Here is a 13,564-nt window from a genome sequence, read left to right as displayed (position 1 = left end):
AGCAAAATGCAAAGTTGTATATGTCCATGTATTACATTTTTAATGAATAATAATGTATGTATGAAAAATAGGGATATAAGCAATTAGAAGAAATATGCAAAAATTATAATGATGATTACATCTAGTCAATGTACTGTTGAGTCTTTTCATGTTTTCTTTATGAAATATCCCAATACATTTTATAAAATCATATTATCCTGGATCTTGAGAGCTGGAAAAGACTCAATAGCTCATATAATGCAACCTTCTCCATTTTACAGATTCAAAAACAGAGAACCAGAGTGGTGAAGATCACAAAGGCATCGACTTAATTACGGTTGATCTGAGACTAAAGTCCATTTCTCCAGATTCCATATCCATCACTCTTTGCATGATATTGTATTAAATATTTCCCAGTAGAACCCAACCTTTCAAAAAATATTAAATATACAGACACTTATATTCAGAAAGATACTGAGTGAGCAAATAGACAAAAGTTTTGCTACTTGAAATATTTCCTACCCTTGGATGGGTCAGGGAAGATACCATGGCTTCTGCTTTTGATGACAGATGGCTTTGGGGACTGCTGGCTGCTCTGACTGGAATGGGACTTGCCATGATCAATGCTTTCAGTCTGTTCTTTGAGCGGATACCACCTAGGCGTGTTATCAAGGTGAGATGTGCTAGATAAATCAATCAGTACCTGAAAAAAAATGCAGTAAGTGAATGAAATTTATGGATTAATTTATAACTCATTTGTTAATTTTTTCTGTGATCTGAAATATATTCAAGGACATAAAAGGATATAGTATATCTTTTAGGATGATGAGGCTGTCTTCCTCATTTTTCTTCATCCATAATATTGGGAACAATGTCTTGTGCATATTAAATTCTTCATAAATGTTTGGTTAAATTGAACTGTGTTACATCTCTGACTATTAATTAAATTATTTGGAGATGATGCAAAAAGAGAGATTACAAGTCAATGTTTTTATGAAATAAAGTTTTCTTTTGTTAAATGGACACGTTCTAGTCCTAGACTTGGCTAACAATTTTTTGAAGATTGTTTAATTTTAGTTACCAGAGGGACAAAATGAAAAGAATGCTTAATTTTAAATTATTAACTTATTCCATCTATTTTAAAATATATCAGTTCACATTTGGAACAGGGATATGACCAACAATTTATGAAAAGAAAGCACTGCATCATGGTTTAATTGACAACATTTTCTTTTTCTTAGTGGTACATCAACAATGGTGCATTTTACAGTATTTGGCATCTTAAATTTGATCAATATAAAAAAATGAAAATCAGCACAATGGATATATGCCTTAGGTTTATGTGAACAATAAATTATCAGGACTTCAGTAAATCAGCTTTTTGAAATAGGATCATAAATCAGATATAACAGTACACTCTAGAGTAGTCCTATCTAAAACCAAGATTAGTCCAAGTGGCTATTCCACGTGGAGCCTGCAGGTGAAATTCAAATGGGAAAGAGGTACGGATGTAGGAACAAAACAAGACTTCATGTCACTTAAGACTATACAACTGTTTTCTATTGTTTTTATCAAAAGGATATCATATTTTCTAGGTATTATATATTTTTGGAGAGGATTTACTTTTCAATGATAATTCATAACTTCTGCTTTAAGCAAAGATCACTAAACAAAAATATGTATTTTTATTTTCAAAACATTATAGATGAAAAAAAATCACAAGATCTAACCATTCTGCCAGATTTCATAATTGGGTTACATTCCTTGTGATTACAAGAAATTTATTTTTATTATTTTCTTTTACTTCTAGTTTTGCTTCTTAAAATATTTTGAGATTTTTCTGTGAGACACTTAAAAAAAATAAGAATATAAAATGTCACATCAAGTCATTCATACATTGAATGAGGGACAGCAGTTAAATAAACTGAAAATGCATTTGAAAAAATTCAGCTCATTTTATAATAAATTTATCTCAAATCTTTAACATAGTCATTTGGATTCACAACATGATTATATAACTTTCTATCAAACAATTAATATTTCACCTTGAAAATTAATTATAATGTACTTTAAGTGGTAAAGTGAAAAATTTATCCAAATATTCATCTATTCAGAGTCAGTTTGAAAATAAATTCTATTCACCAAAGAATTTTATCCAGAAATAGCTATTTTATACATTTAAGAAATTTCCTTTCCATCAAGCTTTAAATAAAGACTTATAATGAAGCAAATGAAAAATAAAAGAAACCATTGGCTCACCTCACCAAGAAAGTCATTGGAAGAAAATCTATCATAATCCCAGACTGTCACCTCCAGTGTTTTCTTCTTGAGCTACAGTTCAAATCAAAATGTTATTAACTGAATTCTCATCATAAATTTTTATTATACTCATATAACAGAGCCTTTTATCTTTATTCCTTGTACTCTGTCCATTTATGTAAAAATAGTTTTAATTTTATCTAAACCTGTATACTTACATTAAATATTATGTAAACTGTCAATCATTTTGCGGTCCAACCGAGTGTTTGATCATAAGGTACCTCACTGTTTTGCAAACAAAAGGGTGATTTTTACTTATTTCCTGTTATTCTGCCCCCTCCCATTATTAAAAGTACAAAGCAGAATCTATATATACTGTTTAACACATGAAATTCATAGGTCATAAAAAAGGTCTAGGTTATTTTGATAAAGTATTTGGATTTTAGTTTGTTGTCTCAGTAAATTGCCAAAACACATTAGTAGCATTATCTTATTTTTGCAGGTGAATTTAACTTATTTTCAACTCAAGAACCCAGATTATAATTTATATCTGACTTCAATTTCATGGTCAAATTAGAAATCTTCCAGAGGATAAATTAGAAATCTCACTTTGAAAGACAACTCATTTGTAAATTGCTTCCATGGATGTCTTCTTTCTATTTAATTTGTATTCTCTTCTCTCTTAATTCATCCTTATAAACCATCAGTTATTTTCTGTAAATCATGCATTGTTATGAAGATTTTCACAAACATATTGATGCAGTTTTGCCTAGAGTCATTCTGTTTCTGGTGGTAACCCTTTACATTAGTTTTCTTCATGCTTTCTTCTGTACAATTCAGTTCCACAATGCCAGATCCTTATTAAGTCTCAATTTAGAGAAAAGACGATCCCCAAAATGTTGCCTGATGGGATAATTCATTTCAGTGTATCCAATTCTTTTGTATCTCTATACTGTTTATAAATGTCATGACAGGGCTAGCTGGAAATATTTTCCTTCAAAATAAAATAGAGCCCAGTCTACTTAAATATTTCATTTTGAAATAATCAATGGAAAATGTTCTACCAATCTTATTTATTGTGTTTATTTTTTAGCTGTTTTGCCAAAATGTGCACATTTTCTTTCACCATGTCTTTGAACTGCACCCAGTTCCTTTTATGGCTACATTTCTTAGAAATGCACTTTACCTATTCTTTTTTTGTTTGTTTTGTTTATATAGTAAAATTGATATAAATCACAATCTTTCAATAATTTTATCATCACTGTTTTTATATTAGCCTAAATCTGTCATATAGAAAATAATAGCTGCATACCTGTTCCATGGAGATACTTTTATAAATCACTGTTTGATTCCACTCAGGATTAAGACTTTTCTGAACGTATTTAGTCCTTCTCTTATACTCAGCACTGAATTAGAAGAAAAGAAAAAGTTATCTTGATTATTCACCTTGACTGGTGACTTCATAGTCAACCTGAAGGGCATGCAGACTTTTAAAGGTACTTTGTTTTGAATCACTATGTAATCATCTCATCATACTGAAGTCTTAAACTGTGTCTTAAGTTGAATGCACAATAACAATTTAAAAATATCTTGGAATACTTTAGTTTTATTTTCCCTAAGCTAATTTTTTTTTAAAAGAAAAGCTTTTGGTGTTTTAACTGTAATACAATTTAAAAATCGTAATCTCTCCTGAATGTGTGAGATAACTACATGAACTATACAGCAATGTCAATATATTATTATCCCATAAATAATAATTTGGTATTTAATTTTCCAATAGTTTTGAAACTGATCATGTCAGTAAAGCCAAATGGTTTTTCAATTTTTTTCCATAAAAGACTATAATAACCGTATTGACTGAGGAAAGGATGAAAAATGGCTGTTACCATAGCTGAGATCTCATGAATATTTGTTATCTTATATTTATAGTACATTCTGACACTTTTAGTAAAACAGTAATATAGTTATGTTATTAATAACATAATTAAATAACATAATCCTAATTAAATATAAATTCTTGGTTTCTGTCAATACCTTGTTATAAATGATAAACCAAATGAAAACTTTTCTTTATTCATTATAACTTGGGCCATTTGAGTTTGTCCTTGACTCTTCCATGCCCTCTGATCAATAGTTAGAAGCTTATATTTTACATGTTTAAGAATGAGTATTTTTAAAACTTATTTTAATTAAGTTTGACAAAACATCTATACTGAGCATCAATCAATGGAGTTATTTGCTATGAGCCAATGGCACCCACACAGACCAAACCTTTCTCTAACATTCACTGGGTTTCCCTAATTTTTTGCCTGGAAAACAAACCTTTTAGGTTGGTGCAAATGTAATTATGGCTTTGGACTATGAATTCTAAATAATTATTAGTAGGCTCAAACACCTCTTTATTAATCAAAATAGGAACCATTACAATCAACACACTTTTGCCACCGAGAAGTTTGTTTATTCCTGTAGCATAAAAATCCATGCTTCGGGATTTGATGAACTCTTGTAAAACATTTTCTGCCTCCTGCTGGTTGTGGAAGCATTTCCCCTGCAAAAACTTGACAAGATGCTTGAGAAGTGGTAGTCAGTTGGTGAGAGGTCGGGCGAATATGGAGTATGAGGCAAAACTTTGTAGCTCAATTTGTTCAATATTTGAAATGTTGGTTGTGCAACATGCTGTTGGGCATCATTGCAGAGAATTGGGTCCTTTCTGTTGACCAATGTTGGCTGCAGGCATTGCAGCTTTTGGTGCACCTTATGGATTTGCTGAGCACACTTCTCAGATGTATTGGTTTTATTGGGGTTCAGAAAGGGGCAGTCGATCAGCAGCAGACCACCAAATAGTGACCATGACCTTTGTTTGGTGCAAATTTGACTTTGGGAAGTGTTTTGGAGCTTCTTGGTCCAGTCACTAAGCTGGTCATTGATGATTGTCATATACAATCCACTTTTTGTTGCACATCACAATCCAATCAAGAAATGGTTCATTGTATAGAATAAGAGAAGATGACATTTCTATTTATAATATATGTGCTCCTGAAATGAGCACAAGAGATGACCCTTTAAAATGGTGATTTTTTAATATCTGGCCAGCTCATGAGGGACCCACTTATCAAGCTTTTTCATCTTTCCAGTTTGCTTCAAATACTGAATGACCATAGAATGGTTGACCCTGAGATCTTTGGCAACTTCCTCTGTAGTAGTAAGAAGATCAGCTTTGATGATGCTCTCAATTGGTCAATGTCAACTTCTGATGGCTGGCCACTATGCTCATCTTCAAGGCTCTCGTCTCCTTACAAAACTTCTTGAACCACCACTGTTCACTAGCAGTTCCTGGGCCAAATGCATTGGTGATTTCGTGAGTTGTCTTTGCTAATTTATGACCCATTTTGAACTCAAATAAGAAAACTGCTTGAATTTGCTTTTTGTCTAACATCATTTCCATGGTCTAAAATGAATATAGACAGCAAGTAATAAGTCATTAGCAAAAAACATTAAGTGAGAAATGTGCATTAAAATGATGTATAACAATCACATTTATTTAGAATGTATTCCAGTATCAGAAAGCAAATTTCAACAATATAAAAACTGCAATTACTTTTGCACCAACCTAATACTTGTCTGGGGTCCTTTCCTGTGCCTGGAATTCATAAATTGCCTTTCCCTGAAAGTAGTGGATCTTCACCCTAGATCTACAGTTCTATTCCCAACAATGGACAACAGACTAACTCTTGTTATATTAATGGCCTCAAGCCTCGCTAAATTCTGGAATACCTACTATTGTCCCCCAGACGCTAGTTTATTCATTCTAGATAAAAATATTGAGAGTCAAGTTCCATTTCACCACTCACTTTTAGAGATACATCTACAGCCAAATATCTTTTTTCTCCCTCTGGCTTTATTCTCTTTCTTATCGCATATACAAGGGCAAAAATCTCCAACACTGGTTGCCTGTTAGAATCACTGTGGGATCTGTGTTCCAACTGTGGGGGATGGTGCAAACAGTATGCATCCACATTTCCCTTTACTCCTTATGAGAGTCTTATTTAAAAGTCCTGGGGTGAGGCTTGAGCATCAGAATTTTTAAAATGACATGAGTAAATCTAAAGTGTTGTCAAGATTGAGAATCGACTAGTTAATGTCTCCAAAGACTTCACATTTCAGCTACTGTGAACTGAATTCACTTTAAGAAATGAAGCAGCACTGTTCTCATTTTTAACCAACCTATTTGAATGTACAAAAATAAGAACACGATGTGACAATTTTGTCATTCAGCATAAAGTCAAAGAATTCTGGGGAAATGAATAGGCAATGATTCCAAGATAAAACAACTTTCATAGACTGTGGACAGAACGTATATATTTTTATGTATATGTTTTAGATAAATCTGCCTAGTGAAGTTTATATACCTAAGTACTCAGAAAGTTCCACTTTGACTTATTCCAATTTTACTCTAGAGAACTCTCCCACATGTATCTAAAGAATTGTTCAAGAACATTCACTGCAATATTGTTTCTAATAGTATAAGATAAGTATAGAATAAGATAAAAAATACAGGCATTATAATATATTCATTCAATGAAATTGGGACTTCCCTTGTAGGTCAGTTGGTAAAGAATCTGCCTACAATGCAGGAGACCTGGGTTTGATTCCCGGGTCGGGAAGATCCCCTGGAGAAAGAAATGGCAACCCACTCCAGTATTCTTGCCTGGAGAATCCTGAGGACAGAGGAGCCTGGCAGGCTACAGTCCATGGGGTGGTAAGAGTCGGACACGACTCTTGAATGAAAACACCTTATATATCAAGGTGGATAAATATTAAAAAAAAATCTTTAGCAAATAATTTTCAGAAGAAAACCTAGAGTAGGTTATCAAGATATAAATTGAAATCACATGAAATAATACTGTAAATTATTTACGTCTACTTGTATATATGTATGACAAACATCTTAATATCATAAGACAGCGTGGATTTATAGATGTTATACTCTATTTAGTGGTTATCTCAGATAAACAGGGGAATGGTTTCAGAGGGCTTCAGGGGTAGCTATAACATACTTTTTATTTAAAAAAAAACCAAAAAACTGAAGCCAGTATAGCAAAATATTTAGATTTGATAAAATTGGATATCAAGAAAATAAGTACTTGTGACAGTATTTACTATAATATTCAGTAGGTTTAAAAAATTTTATAACAAAAATTAAAAATTATTTTAGCAAATTACATCCTTTTATATTTTATGATTTTCCTTTTTAAATTCACGATGATATAAGAATGAGTATGATCACTTTTAAATTAATAGCCAACTTTGGTTGCTACTTTAGAATTCATGGCTATTTCTCTAGTAGAATTTAAAAAAACGCACATTGTAGTATGAGTTTTAAAGTTTCTGTTTTGGACTTAATCATCAAAGTGTGAGATCATGGGAAAAAATATACTAGGGATAAGATTCATAATGCAGTGAACAGTGGTAAAAATGTTATTTTTTTTTAAATCCTGAAAAACTGAAAGCATACAATTTTAAAATAAGATTGAAGACGGAAATTAATGTCAAATGCAAACTCATGTATTTTTACTAAAATTCTAGGTATGCCAATATATATTTAAATAGCCAAAACTATTGAAATGTCTTCAAAAGATGTATTAGTCACCATTTTCCCTTCATTTATAAATATTAACAATTGTAATAACATTTCACATGTATATTTTAGTTATTCTTTCACCTATATTTAGCAAAATTATTGAATGTCAACTTTGTATCAGGAACTATGCTCTATAAAAATGTACAGCTGCAAAATTTTTAATTGTATTGACACACCATTATGTCATGAGACGCACTTTGTAAGGTCAGAATATTGAAATAATAACAGCTAACATTAATGAAAGGCTTTTTCACAGGCAGAGTCTAAGTGCTTTTCATGTGTTAAATTATTTAATCCTCAAAGCAACTCTGTGAGTCAAGTATTGTTTATTATCTTATTTTATAGCTGATAAAGATTGAAGCTCAGAGGAATTAAGGCAAGCAGGTAAGGCTGCAGTTATTAATTCATAGGACAACGTTTCAAACACAAGAATACTGATTTCTTGCTCTTGAACATGGGCTATATGAATTCAGTTAATTAGGCCCATCATAAAATGTGACTAATCTATCACTTTTCTTAATTTTTCATTAGCTGAAGTGTCTAGTTTGTCTTATTTTAAAATATAAAATTATAAACCTCAAATTAAATATATATTTATACATATACAACATAAATTATTTACAGCATGTATATATATATATACACACACACTGAAAATCAGGACAGTTTTAGAGTTGCTTAGGAAAATACTGAATGGTATGTTGTAAGACAGTGTTGTGGAACTAAGGATAATTAGTATAAATACTAACTTCTGTCCAGAGATAATCGGATATAACCCCAATTAGTTGGGAAAAAATTAGATGTTTAATTTACTAGATAATGTAAGTTCGATTCTCCAGTCTGTGTCCTTTGCCTTTAGGGTTAATGAAGGTAAACACACCTTACTCCTGATCTTGCCTCTACCAGCCCAGGTTGACTTGTGTAGATGCAATTGAAATCCTTTGCAATCTTTTCACACTTGAATTTCCTGACGTGCAGAGAAGGCAACAAAGGCCACAAAGCTTTGCCTTCATTTACCCTTGTCTTATAGCTACCATGTACTGACTATATTGGGCAAGATGCCAATGGACCATGTTCTGACTTTACACAATTGGAAACTCCACACTTCTCAGCACCATATCAAAATCTGTGGATTTACAAGTTGAAGGTGGCCAGGTAAGCAGAATTCTTGAACATGAGCAGAAATCCAGGTGGAGAAAAAGTGGAGCTCATTTTTCTTTCCTACCTTGTCTAATAAACACACTGCGGTCTCTCATGGGAAGGCTGAAATAATATTATTTTAGGATAAGTAAGTTATATCTAATAATCAGAGACTTTTTTAATAAGTGAAAATAAAAAGTCAATTAATCAAGATGGGACATGGTGCTTATCAAAAAAGCTAAACCTTTATTTCCTTGAAGTTTTGACTAATTTCTTTTTTCTTTAATTTTTATTGTTATGGTTACTTTTTCATAAGTAGATATGATTTTAAGGTTGACAGGAAAGATACTTAAAATTCAATTATTTTCTCCAAAACCAGCAGAATAAAACAGTTCTCTGAGTTTCTCTTTAATTAAAAAAAAAACTGAGAAAGAAGAATGGAATATAATGGCTTATTTATATTTAACCCTCATATAATTATATAAAATATTGAAGGCCTTAATTTATTTGCTTTCTCTCAATTGGAAAAATACATACATATTTCTTTACTGAAAAATATATAATGAGTCATATATATACATATACATACATAACTATATACATATACATACATAAATACACACATACACACACACATATAGTGAAGTGAAACTTGCTCAGTCGTGTCCGACTCTTTACCCCATGGACTATGGTGCTGCTGCTGCTAAGACGCTTCAGTTGTGTCCAACTCTGTCCGACCCCATAGACGGCAGCCCAGCAGGCTCCGCCATCCCTGGGATTCTCCAGACAAGAACACTGGAGTGGGTTGCCATTTCCTTCTCCAATGCATGAAAGTGAAAAGTGAAAGTGAAGTCACTCAGTCGTGTCCGACTCTTTGTGACCCCATGGACTACAGGCCACCAGGCTCATCCGTCCATGGGATTTTCCAGGCAAGAGTACTGGAGTGGGTTGTCATTGCCTTCTCCGCCATGGACTATACAGTCCATGAAATTCTCCAAGCCAGAATACTGGAGTGGGTACTCTTTCCCTTCTCCAGGGGATCTTCTCAACCCAGGGATCGGACCCAGGTCTCCAGCATTGCAGGCAGATTCTTTACCAGCTAAGCCACAAGAGAAGCCCAAGAATACTGGAGTAGATAGCCTATCCCTTCTCCAGCAGGTCTTTCTGACCCAGGAATTGAACTGGGATCTCCTGCATTGCAGGCAGATTCTTTACCAGCCAAGTTTTCTTCAAAATTATTACTCTGAGGATATTGCCTTTAATTTAGAAAGAAGCACAGAGCATTTCCCATTTTATAAGCTTTCTTTCTCTGTGTGAAAGAATGCATATATGGCTTGTCACTTGATTGTGCTCCTTGAGGTCTGAGACTATGGCTGTATTCTCAATTCCAACCCCAGCAGAGTTTGGAGTAGTTTCTGCTAAATAAGTGTTTATTGAATGGATCCTTAAAACATGTTTGTACTTCTTTTTTTCTTTAAAATCTACTGAAATACATTAAGTTGTGGCCTTCAAATTGTAAATATATACAATATGTATACCTGTGTTACATTCGTTCCAGAGGAAATAGTTTGAGGTGCTAACAAGAGTGTTTAGAGAAAGTCCACCCAGGAACTGGACTTCCAGGTACCAGAATAGAGAAAATAAGCTTCAACTATAGCAAAATCTCATTAGTGGGAAAAAAAGATTCTGCACTTTGTCTAGCAGTATAATGAAAGAAAAGCAGAATGAAATCCTTCAGATATGCTCATTTTCATTTCTTAATTATCTAGGGACAAGTATTGAGTTAATGGACTCTTTAGTCTATTGTCTTTCTTTCACCTATTTTGGCTGATATCTGGGCTATTAGAGCTTATGAACATCTTGATCAAAGGAAGGGAAGAGGAAATAAAAGGGGACAAGAAAACCAGACCAATGAAATTCTTTTAGTTAAGCAAGACATTAAATTTTTTTAAGCATTTAGGACGTATTATAGTTATTACTGAAGAAAAGTTGCTTGATTTTCTATATAGTGTTGTTAAATAATTTAGTATAATTCAGTAGCCAAAGCATTCTATATCTCTTTTCTGTTGCAGAGTTAAGTGACCACTGGCAACATGAAATTTATTACACATATCTCTGTAAATAACAGCAACTGCCATTTATTGAGAGCTTATTATGTGCCTGACTTATGCGTATCATTTTTGGTGCATTCTTCATGTGTTTCACAAAAATCCTTGGAGGGGGCTATTAAGATTCCTAGGTAGAAGAGGACATAGTTTTAGAGAAACCTCATAACTTCTAAGTGAAAGTTAGAACTGAAATTCAAACTCAAGTTCTTAAGGACTTTACTCATTGGCCTCTTCAGTCTAACTTACAAAGTCAATACTTTATCAGCATAATTCCTTTTCACACTGACAGTTCTAGAAGACATGATGAAAATAACTTCAATATGAAAGATATGACTAAGTAACTTCTAGATCTTCTGTAATGTAATCCAGCACATCTCAGATTGACTATTGACATTTACAAAAAACATGTTCTCTTCTAAATTAAATATAGACAAGCACTGTCATTCTGACAATTTCCCCCTAGTTTCTCCTGATAAAAGAGAGAAAGCTTCTGAATAAAGGGACTGATAATGTCTGTTCTGAAGTGACATGATCCCTTTGAAGCAAAACTCATTTTGCCTATCAGTCTGAGAGGTCTGGATGATGCCTGAGAAGAGAAAGCCAGTCATAACAAGTGACCTTTCTCAGTTTCAAATTTTCTGGTAGCCATAATTATGTGACTGCAAGGAAACAGTTTCTGGGCACCAGAAAGGTTGTAGTGGCTAATACTATTCTTTGAAATATTTAAATATTTAAACTCTTACAAATCAGAAACTGCCTGTTTTGCTCAATAGTTTGTCAGGTTTATAAAGATGTTGAATTTTATTATCAAAGACAAAAATCCTGTACCATTAATATTCTGGGTGGGATTAAAATTCCCATCACTGTGTTGCTACAGATGGTACAAGATTCATGTCCCCAGCTAAATAACACATTCAATTTATATGCAATGAGGTGTGCAAAAAGTGCTTTTGGCTATATATTAAGAAATACCCTTAACTGACAATATACTGATTTAACACCCTCTAGCAGAAAATAGACAAAGGAGGTTGTTCTCGTGCTGGAACAGGCAGATTATGGCATCCTAAATTGCACAGCAATAATTTTGTGGTACATAAGGTCTAAAGGCATGGAAGTGTTTCAACGTTAGGTCTAAGTGAGGGTAAAAGATGAGACAACTCTCATGTTTAAGATAGGATATATTTGTAGTACTGGTCATTCAGAAGGCCAATTAATTTCTTCTGAAAAATGACTCTATATTTTTTTAATTTGTCATAGAAGACTCAGAAGGACCTAAGCCATGATTATTGCATGAGAAGCTAAATGAATTTTAGCAGACACATTATAAACAAAAACTTTAGGTATATCTAATTTCAGAGTGATATTTCTTCATCATACTTTTCTAGGTTTTTGCTATTTTCTACTTTTCTATCCTCTTCTGCATGTATCTGCTAAACATATTTAGTAATGTTGTGATCAGAACAGTCTGCTATTAGCCTAATTCAATTGATATCAACATGCAGAAAAATAAAAATTATAGCCCAAGTTGAACTGCAGGTAAATGTACACAAAAGGCAAAAAAACCCCAAAACAATAACAACAAAACTCTAGACATTTCAGCAAAGTTTGACATTGAAAGAGAACCAACTCTACCTTGCATTCTGGACAACCATGACTTGACTGCATTGATTCCAAGATCGAGAATGAAGGAAACAGCAGGAAAGTAGGAAAGACAGGAAGAAAAGAGTTAGGAACAGAAGTAAGGGAGAAAATGTGAGAATAAAGACTAAAGGAGCTATACCATAATACACAAACAACATGAGGGAGAAAATAATCTTTGAACTAAGGTGAAAATAATGCTTCACAAGTATAATACGTTCCAAGGTCTTGGTCACTATAGTAACTAGGAGTAATTTAAAGAAAGGGCTAGGAATTTTATAGGAATGGCATACTAGCGTGTTTTTGGTCAAATCCCATCTAGAAGGCATATTTTGTTTGACAAATTGCATGGGGATAGCTTTAGGTAGGAACCTCACTCTTCATTTCATTCTAGTTCCCACCCTTCTTTCTGTTACCCACTCCAGAATGGACTGCCATATTCATGACATCTGTCTGATCTTTTTGGTTATTGAAGTTTGCAATAGGATTACAATAGGATTAAAACATATCCTGTAACAAATAAAAGATGACCACGCTCTTATAGTATAAAAAGTGACACTCTAGGGTATTAAAGAAGATAGAAAATTAAAAGAGAGTGTTTATTTTCACTCATTAGCAAATGCTGATTAGAGATATATCCTTGGCAGTGATTTCCTCTTATACTGTCATTAAATAACACTAACGGTCAAATGACCCAAATAAAAGGAAGAATGCAGTTATCAGTTTGTTGTTATATTCATGCTAAAAAAATAAAGTACTTGAGGAGAAGGGATAGATTAGAAGTTTGAGATTAGCAGTT

At 33.0% G+C, this 13,564-nt stretch overlaps 1 protein-coding gene across 1 annotated transcript in view; it reads right to left on the bottom strand.

Annotated features, from left to right (window-relative positions):
* Positions 1 to 13,564, bottom strand: part of PCLO (piccolo presynaptic cytomatrix protein) — a 363,189-nt gene that overhangs the window by 54,468 nt on the left and 295,157 nt on the right. The window contains exons 17-19 of the mRNA XM_065938464.1: positions 3,551 to 3,644; positions 2,239 to 2,310; positions 502 to 682 (exon numbers count right to left, since the gene is read on the bottom strand). Of these exons, the coding sequence (XP_065794536.1) occupies positions 502 to 682; positions 2,239 to 2,310; positions 3,551 to 3,644 (347 nt within the window). The remainder of the gene's footprint in view (positions 1 to 501; positions 683 to 2,238; positions 2,311 to 3,550; positions 3,645 to 13,564) is intronic.

This window comes from Muntiacus reevesi, chromosome 6 (genome assembly GCF_963930625.1).
Source record: "Muntiacus reevesi chromosome 6, mMunRee1.1, whole genome shotgun sequence".
In the NCBI taxonomy this organism is placed as follows: Eukaryota; Metazoa; Chordata; class Mammalia; order Artiodactyla; family Cervidae; genus Muntiacus; species Muntiacus reevesi.
This window is presented reverse-complemented; position numbering and strand designations above follow the sequence as displayed.